General features: G+C 37.8%; 1 protein-coding gene across 2 annotated transcripts in view; it reads left to right on the top strand.

The window, feature by feature from the left end:
- Positions 1 to 26,312, top strand: part of LOC108979354 (nuclear-pore anchor-like) — a 62,901-nt gene that overhangs the window by 29,989 nt on the left and 6,600 nt on the right. For both annotated transcript variants that reach the window (XM_018950018.2, XM_018950016.2), the window contains exons 10-40: positions 2,249 to 2,369; positions 2,460 to 2,552; positions 3,058 to 3,106; positions 3,913 to 4,016; positions 4,087 to 4,155; positions 4,942 to 5,079; positions 5,191 to 5,295; positions 5,402 to 5,515; positions 6,713 to 6,791; positions 7,249 to 7,292; positions 7,381 to 7,454; positions 8,371 to 8,473; positions 8,646 to 8,780; positions 8,854 to 8,952; positions 9,017 to 9,058; positions 9,156 to 9,209; positions 9,385 to 9,564; positions 9,715 to 9,762; positions 10,477 to 10,527; positions 11,600 to 11,683; positions 11,762 to 11,836; positions 11,953 to 12,137; positions 12,212 to 12,314; positions 12,785 to 12,901; positions 14,686 to 14,778; positions 15,030 to 15,188; positions 15,289 to 15,342; positions 23,823 to 23,936; positions 24,713 to 24,790; positions 24,901 to 25,050; positions 25,129 to 25,200. In XM_018950018.2, coding sequence (XP_018805563.2) covers positions 2,249 to 2,369; positions 2,460 to 2,552; positions 3,058 to 3,106; positions 3,913 to 4,016; positions 4,087 to 4,155; positions 4,942 to 5,079; positions 5,191 to 5,295; positions 5,402 to 5,515; positions 6,713 to 6,791; positions 7,249 to 7,292; positions 7,381 to 7,454; positions 8,371 to 8,473; positions 8,646 to 8,780; positions 8,854 to 8,952; positions 9,017 to 9,058; positions 9,156 to 9,209; positions 9,385 to 9,564; positions 9,715 to 9,762; positions 10,477 to 10,527; positions 11,600 to 11,683; positions 11,762 to 11,836; positions 11,953 to 12,137; positions 12,212 to 12,314; positions 12,785 to 12,901; positions 14,686 to 14,778; positions 15,030 to 15,188; positions 15,289 to 15,342; positions 23,823 to 23,936; positions 24,713 to 24,790; positions 24,901 to 25,050; positions 25,129 to 25,200 — 2,986 coding nt within the window. The remainder of the gene's footprint in view (positions 1 to 2,248; positions 2,370 to 2,459; positions 2,553 to 3,057; positions 3,107 to 3,912; positions 4,017 to 4,086; positions 4,156 to 4,941; positions 5,080 to 5,190; positions 5,296 to 5,401; positions 5,516 to 6,712; positions 6,792 to 7,248; positions 7,293 to 7,380; positions 7,455 to 8,370; positions 8,474 to 8,645; positions 8,781 to 8,853; positions 8,953 to 9,016; positions 9,059 to 9,155; positions 9,210 to 9,384; positions 9,565 to 9,714; positions 9,763 to 10,476; positions 10,528 to 11,599; positions 11,684 to 11,761; positions 11,837 to 11,952; positions 12,138 to 12,211; positions 12,315 to 12,784; positions 12,902 to 14,685; positions 14,779 to 15,029; positions 15,189 to 15,288; positions 15,343 to 23,822; positions 23,937 to 24,712; positions 24,791 to 24,900; positions 25,051 to 25,128; positions 25,201 to 26,312) is intronic.

Here is a 26,312-nt window from a genome sequence, read left to right as displayed (position 1 = left end):
TTGTCGTTAGTGAGGATCTTTCCCAATGAAGTTGTCCACACAAAAAAAGAGGCTTTTAGGGGTGCCTTGTGCCTCCAGAGCCTTTTCCAAGGAAACTGAGTATCAAGCTCTTGAGTTAGAGCCTTATAAAAGGAGCGGACAAAAAAGACGCCTTTCCTTGTAGGTAACCACCACATACCATCGTCATGCTGCATGTTCGGTCGTATGGAGTATATTAGGCTATAAAAATCTATAAAACTACTCATTTCCCAATCCTATGCCGCCCTACTAAAGTTAATATTCCAATTAATCCGCCCTCCCGAGCTCCCCATCACTTCTGCCACTGTGATGTCTTTGGAACTTGCAATCTGGTAAAGTGAAGGAAACAACTCTTGTAGAGCACTGCTACCACACCAAACATCTCTCCAGAATCTAATCCTGTTTCCTACACCCACCTGACGTCTAGAGTGTCGATTAAAGACCTCCCACCCTTTTCTTATATGTTTCCACAGGCCTACTCTATTAGCCCCAATTTCTCTAGTACACCATCCCCCCCATAAACCACCATATTTATGTTCAATCACCATTTTCCACAAGGCCTCAAGTTCCTTGCTAAATCTTCACAACCATTTGCCAAGTAATGCCTGATTAAACATCCTCAAATTTCTTATACCTAATCCACCATTAGAAATAGGACGACACATTGTCTCCCACTTAACTAGATGGAACTTGAACTCCTCCCCCATACCTCCCCACAAGAAATCTCTTTGTAACTTCTCAATACGGGCCGCCACTCCTGCCGGTATAGGGAAAAGAGACAAAAAATAGGTTGGTAGATTAGGGAGTGTATTCTTGATCAAAGTAATCCTACCTCGTTTCGACAAATACATTCTCTTCCACTCTGCCAATCTCCTCTCAATTCTTTCAAGCACCGTATCCCAAATGGAGGATGCCCTCAATGCAATCCCCAACGGAAGTCCCAGATAAGTCATGGGCAACGCAACAATCTTGCAACCCCGTGGTCTAGCCAGTTGGCGCAAGTTAGGAACCTCCCCAATTGGCACCATCTCTGATTTGTCAAAGTTCACTTTCAAGCCAGAAACTGCTTTAAAACATAATAACAAGGCTTTCAAAGCTCGCACTTGATTCTGATTGGCTTCACACAAAATGAGTGTATTATCTGCAAACAACAATGAGAAATAGTAATAATACCCCTATCTTGGGTTCCAATCGAGAAGCCATTTACAAAACCATTATCTACCAAAGCCGACGTCATCCTGCTTAGCGCCTCTATAACAATAACAAATAGTAAAGGTGATAATGGATCCCCTTGTCTCAAGCCCCGTGAACTCTAGAAGAAACCCTCTGGTCTGCCATTTATCAAAACAGAAAATCTCATTGTAGAAATACACCAATGGATCCATGTCTTCCACCTTTCCCCAAAACTACACCTCCCTAGTAGATAGAGAAGGAAATCCCAATTAACATGATCATACGCCTTCTCCATATCTAATTTGCATAATATCCCTGTGGTTCCATCCTTCATTCTACTATCAAGACATTTATTAGCAATAAGGACCGCCTACCTTTTACAAAGACATTTTGGGGTTTAGTGATAATCTTCCCTATTACCTCGCTAAGACGGTTTGCAAGCACTTTTGAGATAATCTGGTGGACCCCATTCACTAGGCTAATAGGCCGGAACTCCGTAATCATCGTAGCCCCCACCTTTTTAGGTATTAATGCTAAAAAGGTGGTATTGAGACTTTTCTCAAATTTCCCCTTCGAGAATAACTCCTGAAACACCTTTATTAAGTCTTCCTTTACCACCTTCATTAAGTCTTCCTTTACATGAGATCCATTTATTGTCGGATTTTATTCTACTATCGAGGCATTCATTGGCAATGAGATCTGAGTCTAGAATTTCCCTACCCCTTACAAAAGCGTTTACAAGCACCTTGGATATGATCTTATGGTTGGACAGTAATTATTGGTGGAGATATTTCTCAGGTTACTATCCATATGCAGTGTATAATGTTGATATTATACATTTTTTAAGTGTTGTTGTAACTAAATTTTAGTTGACTTCTTTATTCCGCTATTTTAATTACATTATGTCATGGTTTTAAACTTTCTTAAATATTATGTAGTATTAACGAGGCACAATGCAATATCTTCATGATGCTAATTTTTAATGCTATGGTTGGATGCAGATGGTTTATTTTACAAAGTTACTTTGATAAAATCTTACATTAGTTTTTTTGGGCAGATTGATGAATTCTTTCGAAACAAATGATGTGGTTGAGGATGCTCACATGATTGTCCCCAAGATTCCAGCAGGTGTTTCCGGAACAGCCTTGGCAGCTTCACTCCTGCGTGATGGTTGGAGTGTGAGTTATTTTAACTTTACTATTTTCTTGTTCTTGTATTTTAATTACTTTTTAAATTGTGTTTTTTAACTTGCGCTTCTTTCTGTTCAGCTGGCTAAAATGTATTCACAATATCAAGAGGCTGTTGATGCCCTAAGACATGAGCAGTTGGGAAGGAAGCAGTCTGAGGCCATTTTGCAACGGGTATTCTCTGTTCTGTGCATTAATATATGTATAATCTTCACGGGAGGATGATTGATAGTGTAAAACAGTTTCTGGTCCATTTCAAGCACAATAAAACTACAGAGTTCCTATTCTGGAGGAATGGTACTCCATTTCAGGGTCTTATTTTGTATACCAAATGTGCACTATGATTTTAAGTTTACTGCCTTTACCATAGTTTTTGAATTGCTTCTCCCAATCTCTGCTTGATAGTTGTAATGTCGGGCTGACTATCTGTTCTTGTTTTTGGAAATAGATTACAGTATAGTTTCTTTGTAGTATGCTTGCTAAAGTTTGCTTGATGCTTTCTGCCCTTTCAAAATTAAATCCTAACCCTGCTTTTCAAATGCCTCTTACTACCTTTGTTAACGGTTTTCCTCATTTGACGTTTGAGTTTATTGTTAGACACAAAATATTTACATGCATTGGATGTCATTTTCTTAATTTGTAAGAGAGGGCTTAGTTTAGATTTAATCTGGTTTTGCAGGTCTTATATGAATTAGAGGAGAAAGCTGAAGTCATTTTGGACGAAAGAGGTATTTGCTAACATTGACATAGTTGTTGAGGATCTATCATCTTCTAATGTTATGTTTGAAATGCTTCAGCTGTTTCCTTCATGGTATGGGAAAAATGTGATTTCCACAATATGTGAGTATTGTTAGTTTTTGAGTCAAATTAATTTAGATATGCAGCCAATCTCTGCTTACAGGTCAATATTTTAAGTGTGCAAGGGGTCCTATCAAGAATAGACCTCAGATAGGCATCTTTTTCACAAATTTTGAAGTCTCATGTCCTTTGTAATTCAAAAAAGAAGTGCTATGGTCACAAAGAAATTTCACAAAAGTAAACTCACAAATTGATGTGATACGTTAGATCTATGTTACACTAAAAGTAATTTACAATATGATGTATCACATCAAGCCACGTCAGTTTGTGGGTTTACTTTCGTGAAATTCATTTGTGGCCAAAGCATTTCTTAATGCAAAAGTGCTCCAGACAGCTCTTTGATGTTCATGTGGGAGTATATTATGGGGAAATGCTGATAATTCTGGCCTAGCTATTGATCTAGTGACGTCTAGTTTTGAAAAATGAATATTTTAACAATTTATAAAATATTTCTTATAATCTTGTCTGTTCTCCTGGTTATTCTTGAGATTGATTATCTGCTATGTATTACCATGTAAACTTAATGAGTAAATATTGGTGTTTTCATATTTATATGAAAATACCTTTCATTTATCTGCACACACCGTTTTCCCTTTAAAGCAGAAGTTTGGTGCGTTTAAACTTGCTGCTTAGCTTGTATATTGTTACATTAATAAAGTAATTGATATTTGTGCAGCGGAACATGAGAGACTCGCAGAGGCATACTCTGTGATCGACCAAAAAATGCAGAACTTGCTTTCTGAACAGGCTAGCTTGGAGAAAACCATCCAGGAATTAAAGGTCTGACATATTATCAAGTTATAAGTCTCAATGACGTTTCTCATGTTGTGCTGACAGTTATATCTTCCAGGCTGAATTGAGGAGACATGAACGTGACTATGTTCTTGCTCAAAAAGAGATAGTTGACCTTCAGAAGCAGGTAAAAGTAACGAGCATTGTCAGTTCTAATGATTAATTAGTTGATGCAAAAAGTTCCATTCTTCTGTATTATAATCATTGTTGATTATACCACTTATGTTTTTTGTTTGTTGTTTTGGGAAGAGATTTTTATTATCAACATCAAAGCATAATGATAGATACCATGAACATCATCTAAACGCTATCCATGAATGTTTGCATTGAGTTACTGAAAATGGACAGCTGTATTGACCTCAATCACTTCTTCATCTTCTTTCTATTCCTTCCGTTTGCCTTCTTCCATACCCTCCTTTCATTTGTGCTTCAATAGATTAGCCATGGTTTTAATTTGTTTTCCAATCAGAATCATTATTTTTTTGATAAGTATGATAACCATCATTAATGTATTTTTAGTTTCGACTTTTTTCTACTCTTTTTTTGCTTGTTGCTTTAAAATTGAGCGACTTATGTCTTAATGTGTTGGCCCTTGGCTATTGGCAATTTTATTGTACTTAAAGAATATAATCTAAAAAATTTATTTTGTGTTGTGTTTATCAAACATGCATCTGGACACATCAAGACTCCTGTATGCGTGTGACTGTGTATAATTGCATGTGACAATGGAATGCAAATGGTTTAACTGACTGTTGTAATGTGCACTACATTTCCGTATGATACCATATTCATTTTGCTGAAGTTTTACATTGTACATGAAAAAAATTTCCATCGAAGGTATGTTTGTAGTGCTTCAATAGTTGTGTTCAGTGCAAGCTTACCTTTCTAGTTTTGTTTGGAAAAAATTTCTTAGGTGACAGTTCTCCTTAAGGAATGCCGAGATATTCAACTTCGTTGTGGATCTTTTGGGCTTGATGGTCTTGATGATGGTACTATTGTTGTTGCGACAAATGCAGAATCTGATACTGAAAAAGTAATTTCAGAACGCCTCGTAAGTTTCTTGCTTGTTTTTCTTCAACATGACTCCTTACATGTCTGCTTTTCTGTTGTTGAAGTGATTGATGTGTAGCTGATGTTACTTTTGGGTCAAATATGTATACAGTTGACCTTTAAGGACATAAATGGATTGGTGGAGCAGAATGTCCAACTCAGGAGCCTTGTGCGCAGTCTTTCTGATAAGGTTGAAAGTAGAGAGATGGAGTTCAAGGTTGGTCAGGAAAATAGTATCTGACTACTTTGTGATTGTTTTTTCGCAAATAGAACTTTTTCAGTGGAAAAAGCCTGCTTCATACTTTGATGTATATTGATTGCAGGAAAAGTTTGAAATGGAGCTCAAAAGGCATACTGATGAATTTGCCTCCAGAGTAGCTGCTGTGTTACAAAGAGCTGAGGAGCAAGGGCGCATGATTGAATCTCTTCATGCCTCTGTATGCTTTTATCAAGACCTACCTTTGTTTTGCTGCTAGCCTGTAGTTATTATTATAATTGGTAGAGTAAATTACACTTTGTTCCTCCAAATTACCACCACTTTGTCAATGTTTCCACCAACCATTAAGTCTATACAATGGGCAAAATCATACCTTAAAAATATGGGTATGAGGTGGTAGTTGTTGTTGGCAAATTTTTTAACATTGAGTTGTTTGCTTTTTTTCAAATGCAATACTGAACAGTATGCGATTGATACATTAACAAATTTAGTTATGTATTTTTTGCACAATATTTCTTTATTTTTACAATTGTATACTAAATTCTGGAGATCCTTGTGAACTACGTTTAAAAAAAGTTAGGGAAAATGATGTTTTGAATAGCCAAGTTCAATATTCTTCTAATTTTCCCTTTAGATGAGTAAGGTTGCAAAATACCCAGACAATGTAAATTAAAAGGAATATTGTTTTTTTATTACGTGGAATCTCGGAGATTGTGCAAACACAGCATCTTTGTTTTATTATACATAATTTTTAAATTATGCGCTTTACTTCAACTAGGCGCACTTGTACTTTGTGCCTAGGCTCTAGGCAGCATTTGCACTTAAGTGTACTTGGCTCTTTCATGAACACTACTTACTGTATGACCACCCCTTCTATAATCACAGCAACCACATGGGCCACTACTACCACTGCCCCCATGACAACTACTGGAACCACCATGTCAGGAAATAAAAGCTTATTGTCCCCATTGCTTTAAATACCCAAAATCGAAGGCTTTTGTTGAAGAAATTTAACAAACAGAAGACCCAATTTATTCATAGGGGTTATCGGTGTCTATTTAAGTATATTTTAATTATTTTACTTAGAGAGAATTTGTAATGTGTGACACAATTTCCATGCAAATCAATGCTTGATTTGGATGGATGGGGGGAGATTGAAACTATAATTTCAGCAACTTGACATGCTGTTGGTACTTGTATTATTTTTATGATCACTCTTTTTATTGTCGTCATTATTATTACTCTTATTGTTATTGTTGTTGTTACTATTACCATTAGCATTTAATTATTAATTCATCTCTTCCCATCAGCTTTAACCTTTGGAACAAGTAGTGATTTAACAATTACCTAATTGTGGTGTGCTTTTGGTGATATAGATTTCTTGGCTTTATATCTCTTGTTTACATTTTCTTCATAGGTTACAATGTACAAAAGGTTATATGAAGAGGAACATATACATCAATCATCTCTGCCCCATTCTGCTGAAGCTGCTCCAGGTCCCTCCATTTGCTCTCTCTCTCTCTTGAAATCAAAGTTTTTATCCTACTTGCAAGATAATTTGTCCTTGGAAAATATTGCAACATTAGGATTTCTCTGCAGTTTGATGAGCATGAAATTCGGCTCCATCCCAATGTTTTGTGAGATAGGATAATTAAAGCCTTTTTAAGCATACCAAATTCATGTTTTGGTTTTCTTTTCTTTTCCCCCATTTTGGTTTCTTTTGTGGACATTTTGTTTTTTGTTCTATAAACGTATAGCAAATCTGAGCCTGTCTTCGAAAATTCAGTGACCTAGTCAGAAGCTGCTTTCTACCACATAGGAAAGTCGTGTAGAAATTGAATGTATCATCAGTTGACCTGATTTGTGTTGCAAGTTCATGGTGTCTTGCGTCTATTATGTTCTGTTATTTTCTTTTTTGCTTCAGATTCTTATATAATAATTTGGTCATTGCAGATGGTGGGAGGACTAATCTGAAGCTTCTCCTTGAAAGATCCCAGGTATGGCTAGAGAGGATGTTACCAAATTACTGGACCTTAATTGTTACTTTATATTTTCTCAAATTTTCAATATACACAAATAATATAGGAAGCTTCTAAGAAGGCCCAGGAGCAGGCTGGGGAGCGAGTGAGATGTCTTGAAGACGAGCTGGTGAAGTCTCGGTAAATTTGTTAACTTCTAAATCTTGATGTATATGTTTGGTGCGGTAATTTTTATTGCCTGCTTTAAACTCTTAATTATTTTGATTTTTTGATATAACGGCAGAGATCCAACTTATTTCTGTGTTGGAGCCGTGGTCATTAGATTTTATTTTTTCATGTTATCTTTAACCATTGGTTTTCAGCGTGTATATACTAATTGTCTTTTTACTACCACTAGCCATGTTGCACAAATGAAAACTATTAACTTCTTGGAAAAGTAGTATTGGCAAAGTTACCTCCAAATTATCAAAAATAGTGTTAGCAAAATTACCACCAAACTTGGTTATGGGTTTGAACAATTGCTGTTCTTTTATCTTTTTTTAAATGTATATGGGACAGTCTTCACTACTAAGGAGAATTCAGTTCCCTGCTTTCATGAGCTTGCCGTTGTGCCTCCCTATCTGTAACTCTACTGTATCAATTGCCATTACCTGATGATGGGGCTTGAATACGATGAGATTAGGAGGAGAGGAAGGGTTGTGATGGAGGATGTGGCATAGAAGTGTGTGGAGTGCAGACTAATAACAAAACTTGAAAGTGGAGGGGACTGTTTACAGAATTTGGTTGAAGACTAGCTGTGTTTAGGTCATCAACTATCGCAATAATGATTGTGGACGGAGCGGGATGCCTACAATTACTTCCTAGTGTTGCTTTTGTGCAATCCATCAGCTCAATATGACCTGTGGATGAATGAGGTGGACCTGGATGTGATTTAGTGGCTGAGGGACCACCAATGTACCTAGTCAGTGTTCCTTATAAAAAACAATATACATAGTCAGCGTAGGAGTTGTACATAATGCAGGTCATATCCGTATTATAGAACACTTCATCCTATGTGATTTGTTGCTCATTCCAAATATTTGATGCTTTATGGTAGGAGCGAGATTATATCATTGCGAACAGAGCGTGACAAGTTGGCTCTGGAAGCAAATTTTGCTAGAGACAGACTTGATAGCTTTATGAAGGAATATGACCGTCAGGTGATCATGTTGTTTGACTTTTTCATCACTTAATATTTTGCATTCTTTCTCTATCTCTCTCTCCCCTTATCCACCCAACCCCCTTCGCCAATCATTATATCCCATTGATTATCTTCTAGATATGGTACAGCATGTCCTGATGTGTCAAGTTTTATGATGTATAACATACCAGAGAATTGAAACCAATGGCATTTTAGCTAGAAATGTGGAGTTTTCACAATTAATAATTGACTACCAACGAAAGCTGCGCGAAAGTTCTGAATCTCTGCATGTTGCTGAGGATCTTTCTCGGAAGCTGACTATGGAGGTGAAGATTTCATCAGCTTGTCTGTTGAGATTCTCCTATGATAATGCTCACTACTTACCTTGTAACGAAACAGGTATCTGTTCTAAAGAATGAAAAGGAAATGTTAGTTAGTGCTGAGAAGAGAGCTTGCAATGAAGTTCGTAGTTTGTCAGAGAGGGTCTATCGTCTACAGGTTGGGATTATGGAATTTTTAGTTAGCATCATATGTGGTTCTTGTCTCATATAGTTCTATGCAGGCTAGTTTGGACACCATTCAGAGTGCTGAGGAAGTTCGTGAGGTAGCTCATTTTGTTAAATTTGTTCTTTCGCCATAATTGGTGCAGCTTCAGATGCATCATTTGGTTATATGGTTTGATTTCTTGTTGGGAATTACAGGAGGCAAGAGCTACTGAGAGGAGAAAACAAGAGGAGCATATAAAGCAAGTTGAGGTTTGTTCCCACAAGTTCTCAATTGTTATGATGTAGATGGATCTTTATTGACTTGGGGTGTTCAGCTCCTTCTTTTATATGGCTGCTGACCTTTGGATTTCCGTTTATAGATGCTGCATGGTTTTTTCTTGGAAATATCATCTTCATCTTCTTCTTCTTATTTTTATTCTATTAGAGGGAATGGGCGGAGGCTAAGAAAGAGGTGCAACAAGAGCGGGACAGTGTTCGGAACCTCACGTTAGACCGTGAGCAGACTATAAAAAATGCAATGAGACAAGTTGAAGAAATGGGAAAAGAGTTGGCTCATGCTTTGCGAGCTGTTGCAGCTGCTGAATCCAGAGCCGCGGTAGCTGAGGTCTTTCTTCTTTTTCTTTTCACCATTTTGAAACTTCACTAAATCATGGCAGTGCGTTATTGCTATATTTTCTTACTATCAGCAGTAATTGGAACTTATAGTTGGCTCATGCTTTCATGCCATACCACTTATTACCATTTGCTCACTCAGGTGAAATTGTCTGATCTAGAGAGAAAAAACAAATCTGCAGATGCTAAGGTAAATATTTGCACCATTTTGTATGCACATGCTCGTTATTTGAAGTTTTAGTTAATTATCAGAATTTGCTCTTTCTTTTCCTATATGTTTTGAAATATTGATTTATCATCAGATGTTTTAAAAAGTCATCTTTAAGCATTCTTTCCTATATGCTTGTTATTTTATTTTCTAGTGCACTGTGGCTATCAATGTTGAAAGGCTGTGATAGTAGATTTATATGCCTTTGAAAAAGTCATGTTCGAGCTCTTCAGATGTACAGCATTCTTTGATTGCATAGAATTCATTACTATTTTTCACATTTGGGGTGAATTGTTCAACTGCAGGATCTAAGGTGATTCTGCTATAGAATTTGAGAAGCAAAAAAATATCTTTTTTTTTTTTTTTTTTTGGGGAGGGGAGAAGGGGAAGGGGGTAGTGGATTTAACTATTGAGACACTAACTTAAAGTGTACTTTTGGGATATCGACTAATTCATTGATTGTATTTAGGCAAAGGTTATCCAATTCTGGTCCTTGCTGTCAGATTTGTGCAAGATTGTTCATTGTCATTTGTGCAGTCTCAAGTGAGGGTCAACACACTAGATGAGTGAAATATTCGCAGATTCAAAACTAACATTGTTGGAGCTTGAAGAAAAGAAAAAAGTATAGGTGTTTCCCACATACTTCAGTTATTTGTTTTTGTTTTTTTTAATCTTGTTTTCTTTCTATGGGTGCAGGATGTTGACATAGGTGGTGGAGGTGAACCTTCGTCTCTGTCAAGCATTGGGGTTAGTGTTGCTCATTACCTATCTAATTCATCTTTGACTAGTACTTTTAGGAATGTCAGCTGTTTGATTTGGTTAACTTTTGAGTGTTGGTCCTTTAAGAAGTTCAATTTGTTGGATGTTTCATCTTATAACTTAAAAAGGTTTCTCCCTATCATTGTTCTCCAGTTCATCTCATTTGAGGCATCTGTTTCCTTTTTTATCTTTACTTCCGCCACATCAAGGTGACACTCTACCCATGAGTTATATCCATTGCCCCCCCCCCCAAAAAAAAAAACCCCTCAAATTGAGAATGTATTTTCTCCTTCACTACTCATGAGCGAAGGAGAGCCCTGCCTTTAATGTTTTGTTTCCCCACGGCCTTAGTATTTGCGCTGGTCTGCCTATCAATTGAAATATTTAGAAGGAAAGAGAGCCCAGCAATTGTTAGCATTTTCTGGCAATGTCTAACTGAGGGCACTCAAATGGAACTTTGATTGGATGCGGGTATCCAATCCCTCCTGAGATTTACTTGTAAAAAACACTGCTAAATGAGACTTGATGTTCTTTTTTGTTATCATTTGTCATAAGGTTGAGGGTCAGGAATGAACCACATACTGTGCACATGCCATGGGCTTGTATCCTGAACTCACATACGTCCACTAAGTGCAGAAACCAAGCATCATTTAGGTGCTATACAGTGTGGGAACTGTAATCTTTTTGCTACATATCGAAGCTTATGATACTAATGCATATATATTTTAAATAGGTACTAATGCATATGTTCCTATCTGGTGTATAAGTCTAGTTGAGAATCAATCAAACAAACTTGGTACTCATTGTACTAGGCAGTTTGTTAGCATGCATTAGAACAAGCTAGACGTGAATTTAACTGCCTGTTGGAGGTTCCTTAAAACATCAGGCAGCTGGTTGAATCTCTTGGGAATCCAACTATTAATGAATTTCTTGCTGTTATTCTAAAGCTAACATTGCAGTTACTGAATGAAAGCCCTGCCCTTGCTAGGTTATTGCTGAACTACATATGTACCTCAATACCTGTGATCTGTATTTGACTTTTTGGTTGAATTCAAACTAGATTATTGCTGAACTACACATGGCGAAGGAAGAGATTGAAAAATTGAAAGTGGAAGCACAGGCTAACAAGGATCACATGCAACAGGTTATTATTTTACTCATTTAAGTGCTAATTGCTTTAATGCCTAGCGAATTAATAGGTTATGTACATTCCACTTTGCAGTTTAAGAGCATTGCACAGGTGAATGAAGATGCATTAAAACAGATGGAATGTGCCCATGACACCTTCAAGATTGAGGTATATGATGTTACATGAATTTTGGTGTATTGTGGTGGTGTGAATTTTGGTCAATGAGTTAATAGTTTTCATTCTAATTTGCTTCTTTTTGTTATGCCCTTTCCAATATTGTACAGGCAGACAAACTGAAGAAATCACTAGAAGCTGAAGTTCTTTCCCTTAGAGAGAAGATTTCTGAACTTGAATATGAATCTAGTTTGAAGTCGGAAGAAGTGGCTTCTGCAACTGCGGGGAAAGAGGAGACCCTTGCTTCTGCTTTAGCAGAAATCACAAATCTAAAAGAACAATCGTCAGTAAAAACGTGAGTCTTTCTTCTTCATTTGCTCTGTAATCAACTATCTGATTTGGTGTCTCACATTCTGTCTTCACATGTAGTTCCCAAATTTTAGCAATGGAAGTTCAGATAACTGCATTGAAAGAAGACTTGGAGAAGGAGCATCAGCGATGGCGTGCCACTCAGGCCAATTATGAAAGACAGGTTAGTCTTTTATGTTTTCGACGCATTAGGTTATGGTGTAAGTTGATATATGTCGTGCAGGGATTTATGTTTCGTATACTGTGTGGATAAAAAGTGAAGCTCTATTTCTGTGTTAAATAGCTTTTCTAGATGCTCTTTAAAGCCTAGCTTCGGAATATTTTTGCAATATTCAAAAATATTGACCTCCTTTAGGGTTGTACTAAAAAAATTTTCTTAGTTGAGCTTTTTCTCATTGCTATACATCACCTGGAACTTTTTCGTCACCTACCCAATGCAATTTGTTAGCTCGGTATTTAATCCCTACATTAACTTCTAGTTTGCTAATTGGTTTAAGAATAGGTACTTCAGTGGGTCACCCTATCATCGATGATTTTACTTGCTGTCAAAGGTCATATTGCATATGTTTTCTTTATGATTCATAAGTTTAATGTAATTTCTAAGCTGTTGGGAACCATTCGTATTTTGCACAGGTCATCCTTCAGTCAGAGACTATTCAGGAGTTGACAAAAACATCAAAAACCTTGGCTTCTCTCCAAGAGGAAGCTTCTGAATTGCGTAAATCGGCAGATGCACACAAAAGTGAAAATGTATCTTCCCTTTCCCGTACTGCTTTTGTTTCCTGTATTCTATATTTATAATATGGTCATTTTACTTCCCTTTTGTGGATTTTGTGGTTTTTTCATTTTTATGTAAATGATTATTGACTGGAATTAGTTAGGGGATTCTTGGAGAATGAGATTAGACGAGAATTTTGCGAATAGTAGTGTAAGATGGTTTGTAAATAGTAGTGAGATGTTTGAGTTAAATATTTATTGGATTTTGGAAAATGAGAGAAAAAGTTGAATAAAAAATATTATAAAAGTTAAAATATTGGTAGAATATAATTTTTTTAATATAATTTTTATTTTGGGATTTGAAGAAGTTGAATTTTTTTTTTTTGTTTTTTGTTTGAAAATTTGGGAAAGTTGTAATGATTAGTCTGAAAGTGTTTGTATTTGAATGATGTTTAGAAAGGAAATGAGATGGGATGAGATGAGATGACATGAAATGAGATGAGATAGGATGAGATTTGTTTCCAAACATTCCTGTAGTCTTGTTACAATCGGATGTGGCCATATAGTTTAGATCCTAATGTTGGTCTCCAACTCCCTTTATGTAGATGAGGAAAAAAAAACTGTTTTAAGATACCAAAATTTTATTTTAAAAAAAATAAAATCTCATTAGGTATATGGAAAGTATACATGTGATATCCCATACTAATGACGAGTGTAGGTGATGAATGAGATTCCACATTGCTTGGCAGGGAGAAGTTTTTGGTCTTTATAATGATTCCAATATGGCTCCAATTGTACTATTGACTAGTCCTTTTGGAGTAGGGTCTAGATGCGGTTTGGGCCTTCTCTTGGGGCGATACAATACAAACAAAAAAGTTCATTAGCAGACCTAGGGAAGGAGTTCCTATCCTGTGGTACAAGGACCTTATAGAAAGATCGAATAGGGGAATCAAGTACATCGGTGATCAAAGCCTCCTGCACACGTGCAATACTATACACCTTTTAGAAACCCTTTTTGAGGACTCTCACCACAACATAGGTCATGGCAGAATATAATTCTAGAGCCATAACCCACTTTTACTCTGGTATATGGGGGATAACATCCTATCCTCATATTTTTCCAGAGGCCCTCTTCATGTGGTCCATGTACCTCATTAGAACACCACCTTTCCTAAACACATTCAAAAGCAATTTTCTAAGTTCCAGGCCTCCCTCAAAAATTGGAATGCACACTTCGCCTAATCTACTAGGTGAAATGTTAACTCCTCCCAATAACCCACGCTATAAAAAGTCACGGTGCAGCTTCTTTATTCGATTACCAAGAGAAACTATTGTTGTCAATTGTTTTAGTCATCTTAATACTGTTGCAACGTTTATAACACAATGAACTATAATAAATCATAATATCCTATATCAATGCATGAGTTCAAATTGTAATATCAACCACATGAACTCATGCCTTCTTCTAAGGTCATTATGCAAGTACTGTAGAAATTGATTTGCCTTTGGCCTATAGCTTTGGGCTTGTTAAATTTGTGATGGTGTGAGATTTCAATGTTAGGTGGATAGTTGCTGCATTAATGTAGTGCATAAATCTGATAAGAACTGCTGCTGAACCAATATATGGTAATAAGTATTGCTGAATGTATTGTGGGTTTTGTGATAAACAAGTACCTTGTATGCTTTGCTTTGCTACTAAATTTGCAGGTAGTCTCCTTTAATGTTACCTGTGCTGAAAAGTTGTCTGGCTATCTGTTCATTTTTGCTTTTTTTGCAACTTTGAAATTGATATGACTATTCCTTTCTGTCATCCACAGAAGGAATTGAAATCTAAGTGGGAAGTAGAGAAGACAATTCTTGAGGAATCAAAGAGTGAAGCTGAGAAGAAGTACAATGAAATCAATGAGCAGGTTGGTGCTCTCTGACATGTGTGGCTTCAGTCTATGTGAGAGGTGCATGGAGTACCATGCATCGCTCAACAAGATTTGTGAGGCTTGTTTGCTTATGATGTCATAAAGATAGAATTTAACTATTCGTGTCAGATAAGCTTTGTCACGTCTCATTTATTTTGCATGTTGAGTATGTAAGTTTTTTATGGGTCTTTTGTTTCTCTGTCATGCATTTTGGTATTCTCTTTATCTGCTTTGTCAACCATCTTCAGAACAAAATACTGCACAGTCGACTTGAGGCTTTGCACATTCAGTTGGCTGAGAAGGATCGTTCTTCTGTCGGAGTTTCTTCTGGAACTGCCACCACTAATACCCTTGGAGATGCTGGTTTACAGAATGTTATTAATTATCTCCGACGCTCGAAAGAGATTGTAAGTTTCTTTTGCAATGTTACTGCTTTCTCTCACTCTCCCACAGACACATAAGTGTTCATGGTGTAAACTGAACAACTTTTGCTTCAACCTTTAACAGGCAGAAACAGAGATTTCTTTGTTAAAACAGGAAAAACTACGACTGCAATCACAAGTAAGTTTATCTTAGGTTGCGTCACTTTTTCTGATTATCTTACAAATTCTCTCTTTTTTATTTTGGTTTAGTATTCAAATACCCCTCCTGAAGAAAGCCATATGAAAAATTTTCTTTTCTGCATTTTAGATGCCATGCAAATGGTCCATTGTTGTAGCTTCAATGTAATGTGTAGAATTGGTTTTTTAGTCATTTCATTGGATCCCTATGTAGAATGTTCAAATGCATTCATAAGTAATATTTACTGGCCGTACACAAGTATATCCAGGTTGCATTGGATTAACTTCTACCACTGCCTACTTTAGGATCTGGTAGGATCAGTCAACTCTCTCATCTAAACACAATTAAGTCTCCATCCCTACTAGTTAGGATTGATTAAATGGGTTCCTTCGCCCCACAAACCCTAGGAGGTTTATATCTTTCCGTATACTTTCTACTGATATCGCTTTTTGTTTCTTTTGCCTTTTTCTTCTCCTGCATTAATATGATCATTCTTTAGTCAATGAAATTGAGTTCGTGGAGGCATTTATTGATCTGAAATATGAGTGTTTGAGATCATTTGAGTTATGGTAAAGAGATTTGACACCATAAAAATATCTCATTTATTGAATCGTCAAAATAACAGGCTGTGTCGACTTCTTCCTCTCATTAACTTAGCATAATAGAGTAACGTAATATAAAAGCTAAAACATAAAAATAACATAAAGTAGTCCTATGTACCAAAATCACTTATTCAACTGTCTAATCATAAATAAACCCATGCGGTACTTGTCAACTTTGTGAGAATGGCCGAATACCTTGGCCTTGAGAGTTATGTATATTATATAATCTTTACAAAATAATTCTATACATGGAAATAAATAAGTATACGCCTAATTCTAGCCCTATACATGGAATCTATAATCTGTCAAATAGTAACTAGAGAGATAAGGAAAGAGTTGTCCATTGATAGCCCCTCTCAAATTGATGCGGGTTGATTAACAAGCATCAATTTGCTACTTAAGAAGCAATGTCGATGGCGAGTGAGAGCTTTAGTGAAGATATCAACAATTTGTAGCTCAGTGGAATTATGCGGAAGAGTGATAACATGAGCTTCAAATGCTTCACAAATAGAGTGACAGTCAACTTCAATATGCTTTGTGCGCTCATGATAGACAGGATTGACTGTGATCTGAATAGCACTCGTATTATCTACATGTAGAGGTGTAGGATCGGTCTCAGAGAAGTCTAACTTAGCAAGCAAGCCTCGAAGCCAAATAATCTCAAAACAAGCAAGAGACATCGCCCAATACCAAATTCGGTAGATGACTTAGAAACTTTGTCTTGCTTCTTACTCTTCCAGGGGATCAATGCATCACCTAAGAACACACACCAACCAGTGATGGAGCGACATGTATCAACACAACTACCCCAATCAGCGTCGCTATAAGCAGCAAGGTGATGAGAATTGCCTGCAGGAAAGAATAAGCCACGAGCAGAAGTGCCCTAAACATAGTGTATGATCCTACGGACAGTAGCCAAATGAAGATGACAAGGAGTCTTAAGAAACTGGTTGACTTGTTGTACTACAAATGAAATGTCTAGTCTAGTAATGGTGAGAGAGACGAGGCTATCCACCAACTTCTGGTATAAACTGGGATTAGCAAGTAAGTCACCCTCCTCTTGCTTGACATTTAATTCCATGGGAGTATAAACAGAGATGGCTTCCTATAGGCCGGTTTTAGCCACCGGGTCACTAGCATACTTGTGTTGATTGAGTGAAATACCAGATGGATTACGATGCACCTCAAGACCCAGAAAATATGAGAGACCCAAGATCTTTCATATTAAAGGACTCTGAGAGATCAGTCTTGAGGCGACCAAGTAAGGTAGAATCTGAACCAATAATCACAATATCATCAACATAAACCAAAAGAACAACAATACCCATGTTTGATTTCCGAATAAGCAAGGAAGTGCCATACTTGCTCTGCTTAAATGAAAATTGTAATAAAGTGGTTCAAAACTTATCAAACTAGGCCCTCGGAGCTTGTTTGAGACAAAGGAGCGACAAAGCTTACACACATGCGAAGTCGAAGAGGAAAACAATCCCTAGGGTGGCTTCATATAAATACACTCTTTAAGATCCCTGTGAAGAAAAGCATTTTTGACATCCATTTGATGTCGTGGCCAATCATTGGAAGCAGCAAGAGCTAGGATAGTACGAATAGTAGTCATCTTTGCCACATGTGCAAAGGTCTCTTCATAATTGACACCATATTCTTGATTATTCCCAAGTGCAACAAGCCGAGCTTTGTAACGATCCAAACTTCCATCAGATCGGACCTTGACTGAATAAATCCATTTGCAACCTAGAGGAATAACGGTGGGAGGACAAGACTCAACATCCCAGGTGTGATTGGCCTCTAGAGTGGCAATTTCTTCTTACATGGCTTGTCGCCAACATTCATGCTTGACAGCTTGTGAGTAGGATGTGAGAATATCAAAACTGGACAAAGCAGCAGTAAGAGCTGAAATAAAATTGCCAGAAGTGATGGAAGAAAACCCATACCTATCTAGGGGTATAGACACTCGAGGAGAGCAACGAACCAAAGGCACTGTAGGTGTTGTAATTGACTGAATCTGGAGCGTGGTAGGGGAGCTACCGGAAGAGATTGTGGGCGAGGACGTCTTGTATACACAATACCTGTTTTAAAGCGAGAGTTGACAGGATGAGGATCCGAGAATTGCTACTCAAAGGAGGGAAGGACCACAGTACAAAGAAGACACAAGAAAAAAATGTTGATTTTTGAAAATAACATTCCGAGAAATACGTGTACGATGTAACGTAGGATCATAGCAAACAAAACCCTTTTGACACATTATATTCCAATAATGCACATCGAACAGCTTGAGAAGATAATTTATGTCGCTTATAAGGAGGTAAATGAACAAAACATACACAACCAAAGGTACGAAGATTATCGTAACTAGGTTGCTTAGCAAACAAGCGCAAATAGGGAGACTCCATATGTAGAACTTAGGAAGTTAAAAGATTAATCAAGTTAGTAGTTGTTTTCATAGCGTCGACCCAGCACATGGATGGAACAAAGGATTCTAACAAGAGAGTACGTACCACATCCAGAAGATGGCGATTTTTGCGTTCGGCTACTCCATTTTGTTGTGGAGTAGCGGGACACGAACGTTGATGAAGAATACCTTTAGAAGGCAAGAAATTCTGAAACTCATTAGACAAATATTCGCCATCGGAATCGGTGTGTAATGTCTTGATAGAAGCAGAAATTGATTTTCAACATGCACTAAAAACACAGTGAAAGTATGAAAAACCTCAGATTTAGAGTGAAGAAAATAGACCCAAGTAAATCTGTTATGATCATGAATGAAAGTCACATAATATTTAAATTTTTCATGAATTAACCGGGGAAGGTCCCCAAACATCACTATGGATAAAATCAAAATAGTGAGAAGCTCGACTAGCATGCAAAGGAAGAGGGAGAGAGGAAGAACAACGTTCTTTATTACGAAGTAAACAAGAGTTCAATACATGAGATAAGATCTGGGGGATTTCTCATGGACACTGAGGTGGACGTGAGGGATGGGGAGCTTTCGGACTCTGAGAGCGGTTTGTCCCAATATGATTCTGTTGAAGGGGTGACATCAGATGAAGAAAGTGCACTAGCCTTGAGCCATCATTTAGGTATGACTGAAATCTCGGTGGTGGAGACTCAAGATCTGTCGGGGGTTAGCAAGGAGGTGGATCCGACCCCTTTGAATTTTTTGTTCCCCTCACAGTCGGGAGTCTCAGACTGGATTTTCGATAAGGTTAAAGAAATACTAAAAATTGTGGGAGCGGAATGTGAAGGGTACGAAGAACAGTTTATGGCCTTCCTCACAACCATCAAAGCATGGCACCAACAACATCGAAAGAATGCCTCGAAAAAACAGCAGGAACTTAATAGGCTGACATGGTCGCTAAACACTGAGGGTAGCTCTAGCAGGGGCAGGTTGAAAAGAAAGGGGCTGACCTTTTCTCCATGAAGCCTAAAATTGTGTCGTGGAATGCCTGCGGGCTCAACGAGGCCAATAAACATCTTCGGATAAATACTTGCTTCGTGAGTGGAAAGGCAAGCATTGTGTGTTTACAAGAGACTAAGTTGAAGCTGATCAATAGGGGAATTGTGAGAAGTTTGTGGAGTGGAGCTCATGTGGACTGGGTTTATATGGCTTCTAATGGGGCGTTAGGAGGAGTGGTTGTGATGTGGGATCGACGAGTAGTGGAGAAAATGAAGGAGTTCATAGGGAGGTACACAGTAGCATGCTCTTTTAAGAGTGTGTCAAAGAATTTTTTATGGGCTTTTGCAAGCGTTTACAGTCCAAATCTAGATAGCAACAGAGTATGTGGGAAGAACTAGCTGGAATTCACAGTTGGTTTAACCTCCAATAAAGTGTATGGGGAGATTTTAATGTCACTAGATTTCCAAGTGAGTCTTCCGGTAATAGAAGAGGGTGGCCAGCTGTGATAGAGTTCTCCGAGTGCATCTCGGATTTGAATTTGGTAGATTTGCCACTAGCTGGTGGCTTCGCCATGTGGGCTAATAATCAAACTTGGTCCCGGTTGGATCGCTTCTCATTTCTCCTGAGTGTGAAAGCCACTTTCCAGACGTATGGCAAAAGCGTCTGCCTCGTATTAGCTCGGACCGTTGGCCTATCTTGCTTGATTGTGGTGGTATCTGAGGTGGTCAAAGGTACTTTAAATTCAAAAATATTTAGTTAAAATCTGAAGGCTTCATTGAAAGAGTAAGACAATGGTGGTCTTCGTACCAGTTTCAAGGTTCCCCTAGTTTTGTCCTTTCAGGTAAATTAAAAGTGCTAAAAAGAGATCTGAAACTATGGAATGTGCAATCTTTTGGTGATCTAGGGGCAAACAAGAAGGGTAAGTTGAAGGAGATCCAGGAAATTGAGAGGATCCAAGAGGCTAGGTCCCTTACCCAAGATGAAGTAGCTCGAAAGTCTTTGTTGGTTGAGGAGCTTGAGAGAATTATCTTGCTAGAAGAGATTTTTTGGCAACAAAAATCAAGAGCCTTGTGGCTCAGGGAAGGAGACCGAAGCATCAAGTTCTTTCATCGAGTTGCAAATTCTCACAGGAGGAACAATAACATTGAGATGCTGAAGATTGATGGTGTTGAGTGTGGAGAAGAACAAGTTATTCATGATCACATAGTTGGATTCTATGTGCAACTCCTAATTGAACCGATGTGTTGGCAGTCGTCCCTTGATGGCTTGGTATATGACGCCATTGGAATGAGTGATGTCTCTCAGTTGGAGAGGGCTTTTGAGGAAGAGGAGGTGGCGGAGGTAGTGCGGAAAATGGCCAAAAACAAGGCACTGGGGCCGGATGGCTTCCTTATGGGTTTCTTCCAAGATTGTTGGGATGTTGTAAAGGAAGATATCAAGAAGGTGTTTCAAGAGCTTGTTGTGGCTGGAAAATTTGAGAAAAGCTTAAATAATACTTTCATTGATCCCAAAGAAGGTGGGGGCAAACGAGATAACGGAGTATCATCCTATTAGCTTAGTGGGAGCGGTTTACAAGATCATTTACAAAGTGTTAGCCAACCAACTTAGTGAGGTTGTGGGGAAGATCATCAGCAAGTCCCAAAATGCCTTTGTTAAAGGTTGGCAAATACTTGATACGGTCCTTATTGCTAATGAATGTCTGGATAGTAGAATTCAGGCAGGCTCAACAGGGATCATATGCAAGTTAGACGTGGAGAAGGCGTGCGATCATGTTAACTAGGATTTCCTTCTTTATCTTCTTGGGAGATGTGGTTTTGGTGAGAGGTGGCAGTCATGGATCCGATGGTGTATATCAACGGCCAAATTCTCTGTGTTGATAAATGGTAGCCCAACGGGTTTCTTTCATAGTTCACGAGACCTAAGACAAGGCGATCCATTGTTGCCTTTACTGTTTGTTATTGTGATGGAGGGATTAGGCAAGATGATTTCAGCCTTGACCCATCATGGTTTCGTGGAAGGATTTTCGATTGGAACCCCGGATAGGGGCATCATTAACATATCTCATTTATTGTTTGCAGATGATGCACTTGTTTTTGTGATCTAGATCAGAATCAGGTGCGGGCTTTAAAGGCGTTGCTTCTGTGTTTTGAAGCAGTGTCTAGTTTAAAAGTGAATTTTTATAAGTTCGCATAGGTGCCAATCGGTGTGGTGTCTAATGCACGGCAACTGGCTCATGCGTTGGGTTGTAAGGTTCCCTATCTACCTTTGAAGTACTTGGATCTTCCGTTGGGGGTTGGTGCAAGGACGCCAGCTATATGGGAGCCAGTGATTTAGAAAATGGAGAAGAGATTAGTGTGTTGGAAGAGAATGTACCTGTCGAAAGGTGGTAGGCTTATAAAGAGTACACTCTCTAACTTACCTACATACTTTTTATCACTTTTTCCTATACCTGCAAGTGTGGCAGGCTGGATTGAGAAACTACAACGTGACTTCTTATGGGGTGGTTTGGGGGAAGAGTTTAAATTTCATCTAGTCAAGTGGGAGACGGTATGTCGCCCAATATCTAATGGTGGTCTGAGTATTAGAAATGTGAGGACTTTCAATTGGGCGTTATTCGACAAATGGTTGTGGAGATACAATAAGGAACCGGAAGTCTTGTGGAGAGGGGTGATTGGGTACAAATATGGCGATATATAGGGGGGATGGTGCACTAAAGAAGTTAGAGGAGCTGATGGAGTCGGGTTGTGGAAACATATTAGAAGAGGATGGATGGTCTTTCTTTGTCACACTCGACTTTTGATGGGCAATGGATCCAGGATTAAATTTTGGAAAGATATTTGGTAAGAAAATACTACTCTACAAGATGCATTTCCCTCATTATTCCAAATTGCTAGTGTCAAAGAGGCTTCAATAGCGGAGGTTATGGGAATATCAGTTGAGCAACTTCATTGGAATATCAGTTTTACGAGGGCTACGCAAGATTGGGAGATGAATAGTTTTGCTGATTTTCATAGTCTTCTGTACTCCATAAAGCCAAGCAATGTACAAGAAGATGGATTGTGGTGGGTACCTGCCGGGAAAGGTGTTTTTTCAATTTGTTCATTTTATAAGGCTCTTACCCAAGACTCCAACATTCGGTTCCCTTGGAGGTGGATATGGAGACACAAGGCGCCCCCCAAAGTAGCTTTCTTTGTGTGGATAGCATCTTTGGGTAAGATTCTCACAAGTGATAATTGAGGAAGCAGAGAATTATTATAGCAGATTGGTTTTGTATGTGTAAGGGAGGGGGCGAGTCGGTGGATCATCTCTTGCCACACTGTGACATAGCACTGGCTTTATGGGATGGGGTGCTGGGTAGAGTAGAGTTGGGTTGGGTTATGGTAGACTGTGATGGCAGCTTTGGCCAGCTGGCCAAGTATTGGAGGGGTACATCAGATTTCAGCAGTCTGGAAGATGATTCCTATGTGTATCATGTGGTGTCTATGGCAGGAACGTAATGTGCGGATGTTTGAGGACAAGGAAAGATTGCTAGAGGAACTTATAACTTTATTTTATAGCACGATATGTACTTGGTCCAATGTTGTTGATTTCAATGGCATGGCCCTTCATGATTTTCTTGTTTCCCTTGCACCCTCCTAGTCAAGGTTGTCTCGTGTATATACTGGGCTAGGCCTATTCTTGAAGTAATATAATTTGTTTTTACTTATCAAAAAAAAAAAAAGAAGGTACATGTAAAATGGGCTACCAATGAATGTTTATGCAAGATTTCCCTGAGGGTCACCTCCACCATGATTGACAAGGGCAATTAACATCCATAAGCATCCGAGCCTGTATGAGCATTGAAATCAATCCTGCCTACATCTTTTCATAATTTCTGAATAGACTTCAACAACCACTTGGCACTATCGGCCGAGTGAAATCAATCGAACAATTTGCCTACTCTCTATAATACCAACTACAGTATGGTCTCCATTTCTGACAAGTCATAAGCTTTGGATTTGATGAGTAAACAGCTGAAGAAACCCATAAACCATAATACTAATGACAAATATAAAGACTGGTTTCAGCGGCAAAAGTCACTAGGGAGAGCCGTTAGAGAGAGATCCTTTTGTCAGGTGAACATTTCATTCATAGAATTCTGGTTATCCCCTTTATTCTAAAGAATTGGTAAGGAGGTTTTCTTCCTCAACTCTTCAGACATCTAATTAGTCATTTCTCTAAATGGTTAATCCTCAACTCTAGTAGTAGGAGATGGCAGCATGTTAATAGTTACTTGCACTGCATTCCTTAAGGCTTCTATATGTATTTATGTTATGAATCGATGTATGAAGTGATGTATTTATGCCTGTGTTTCAGTGTGATTGTTAGCATGCAGTATGCAGGTCTATAATATGTTTTTAATGGTGGTCCAATTTATTGTTTGGCTGTCATTGAATAATTCAATGTGCTTTTTGGTTCTTGTATAGCTTGAGAGTGCTCTCAAGGCAGCAGAGACTGCCCAAGCATCACTGCAAGCAGAGCGTGCAAATTCAAGAGTAGTGTTGTTCACTGAGGAAGAAATCAAATCTTTACAACTGCAGGTTTGTCCTGGAACTTTTAACCTGTAGAATCCTGTGGTGAATTTTTACAGAGAATGGTTCGTACTAATTCTCTTATCAGCATGCTATATTTTTCATATTTCGTAGGAACTCAACTAGCTGTTTTTTTCTTCTGTACAATGCTTAGTGCCTGTTTGGTTTCGAGTTTGGAAGCTTAAAACTTTTAATGGTCTAAAACTCTTTTATAGAAAATTAGTATGTTCCGTAAATTTATAAAAAGTGACGTAAGCACTTAAAAAAAAGCTGAAAACCCACTTTTTTTAAAAACCACCAAAGTGAAGCATTTGTTGAAAAACTCCTGCAGATAACATAAAAACCACCATAACTAACTGTAAAAGCGCTTTAGGTGTATGTTCACCAAACAATAAGTAAATTTTCAATGGTAGAGCTTTGTTAAAAAGCTCTACAACTAAACGTTTTACACTGAAAAGCTCTATTACCTACAACTATCCCAAACAGGCACTTAGGCTCTGTTTGGATACACAAAACATCTGATCTTATTTCATCTCATCATTGCAACTTTTCCAAACTCCTACACAAAATATAATAAACAATTCAACTTTTTCAAATCTCAAAATAAAAATAATATTAAAAAGTTATATTATAACAATATTTTATTCAACTTTCAACAAAATATCTCATCTCATCTGACCTACGTAACCAAATGAGGCCTTAGTCCCCCTGTGCTTGAAATATTCCTCTATGAAATTTATTTTACTTATGACAGGAAGCTGTTTTTTTTCCTTTTTGGGTTGCAGGTTAGAGAAATGAACTTACTTCGGGAAAGCAACATGCAACTCAGAGAAGAGAACAAGCACAATTTTGAGGAATGCCAGGTAAGGGCAATGGAAGTAACTCCTGTGTTTCAGTGTCATCAAGACTTTTTGTTATGTACTTCATTGATGGCTTTAACCAACTAAAAGTTGATTATTCTGATTTGATTTAGAAACTTCGTGAAGTTGTTCAAATGGGTAGGGCCAAGACAGAGAATATAGAGTCCCTACTTAGGGAGCGAGAAATTGAGGTGGAAGCTTGTAAGAAAGAAATTGAGATGCACAAGCTTGAGAAAGATAATCTGGAAAAGAGGGTCTCTGAGGTATTACATGTGGGAAATGTATTTTAATGCCATTCAAGCACATTATATCTGTATTCTAACATTTCCTCTTGTTTGAAGTTACTTGTAAGGTGTAAAAATATAGATGTAGAAGATTATGATCGAATGAAGAATGACGTTCAACTCATGCAGGTAGGTTAAAATTTCTATCTTAGTAGCACATGAGAAAGCTTTTCACATGTCAACAGTTCATTCAAAGCTGGTTATATATTGTGTACTTGGTTCTCAATTTACATTACATCTAGCATCTTGTCCATCGTTCTCTCTTATTTTGTTCTTTTCAATGCTCGTAGTTAAGTTTTAGTTGACACTATTTTAGATGCCTTAAACTCATTTAAAATATTTAGGCTTGGACATGCTTTTGTTAAATATCCTGCAGTTGAAATTTAGTTGAACAGGATTAAACCTGTTAAGGATAGGTCCTGGCCATACTTTAGGATATGGATTGGGAAAATTTAGGATCTAGGGAAAAGTAGTCTCAGAAATAAATCGAAGGAATATGACTGTGCAGAGTGCAGGCTATTTAAGGAACGAAAATTATTAGAAATCAAGTTACTATGCACACTAGGGTTGAATTTTTTAATCTAAATGTTATTTAACTTGAGGTTGAATTCAAGATGCTTGGCAATGTGTTGAAACCTGTCAGAAATAGGTAATTATTCTTCGGAGATGACTGACCATGGAACAGGATACAATCAACTTGTCATATCAGTTAGGCCAGCTGTTTTGAACTTAAACATTTACTTTTATCCAATAATATATTCTGAAGAAATTACTTATATTATTTAATTCATAAATCTAACCCAGGACAATGGGTTCTGTCAAGAAGAATTATAATGCAATCACCAATATGTCAAAACTGTTCCATGATTGTGTCTCTTCTTATTGTTTCGAGTGCCTGAGGAGCAGATCTGCCCAGTATAATGTTAGAAACGACAATGATCTGTTCCTTGAATCTTTCAGTTTCATCATAGTCCGGTAATTTCCTTAGAAACAGTTAGGGCTGAGCAAAAATCCGAAAATCCAACTCCGGCAAAATGGAGTTGGAGTCGGATTTCTTTTTAATTTTTCAGTCAGAGTCGGAGGTGTTTCTAGACCAACTCCGACTCCAACTTTGCCCTTCGACTTTGAATTGATATAATACGTAATTAGACACTAGAAAGTCTAGTATATAATTAAGTTAGAAATACATTAGTATAATACTAATGTATAATAACATGTAATTAAACACTACAATATAAGTC

The sequence above is a fragment of the Juglans regia genome, chromosome 6 (assembly GCF_001411555.2).
Source record: "Juglans regia cultivar Chandler chromosome 6, Walnut 2.0, whole genome shotgun sequence".
Lineage (NCBI taxonomy): Eukaryota > Viridiplantae > Streptophyta > Magnoliopsida > Fagales > Juglandaceae > Juglans > Juglans regia.
Note: the sequence above shows the minus strand (reverse complement) of the source record. Positions and strands in the feature narration are given on the sequence as shown.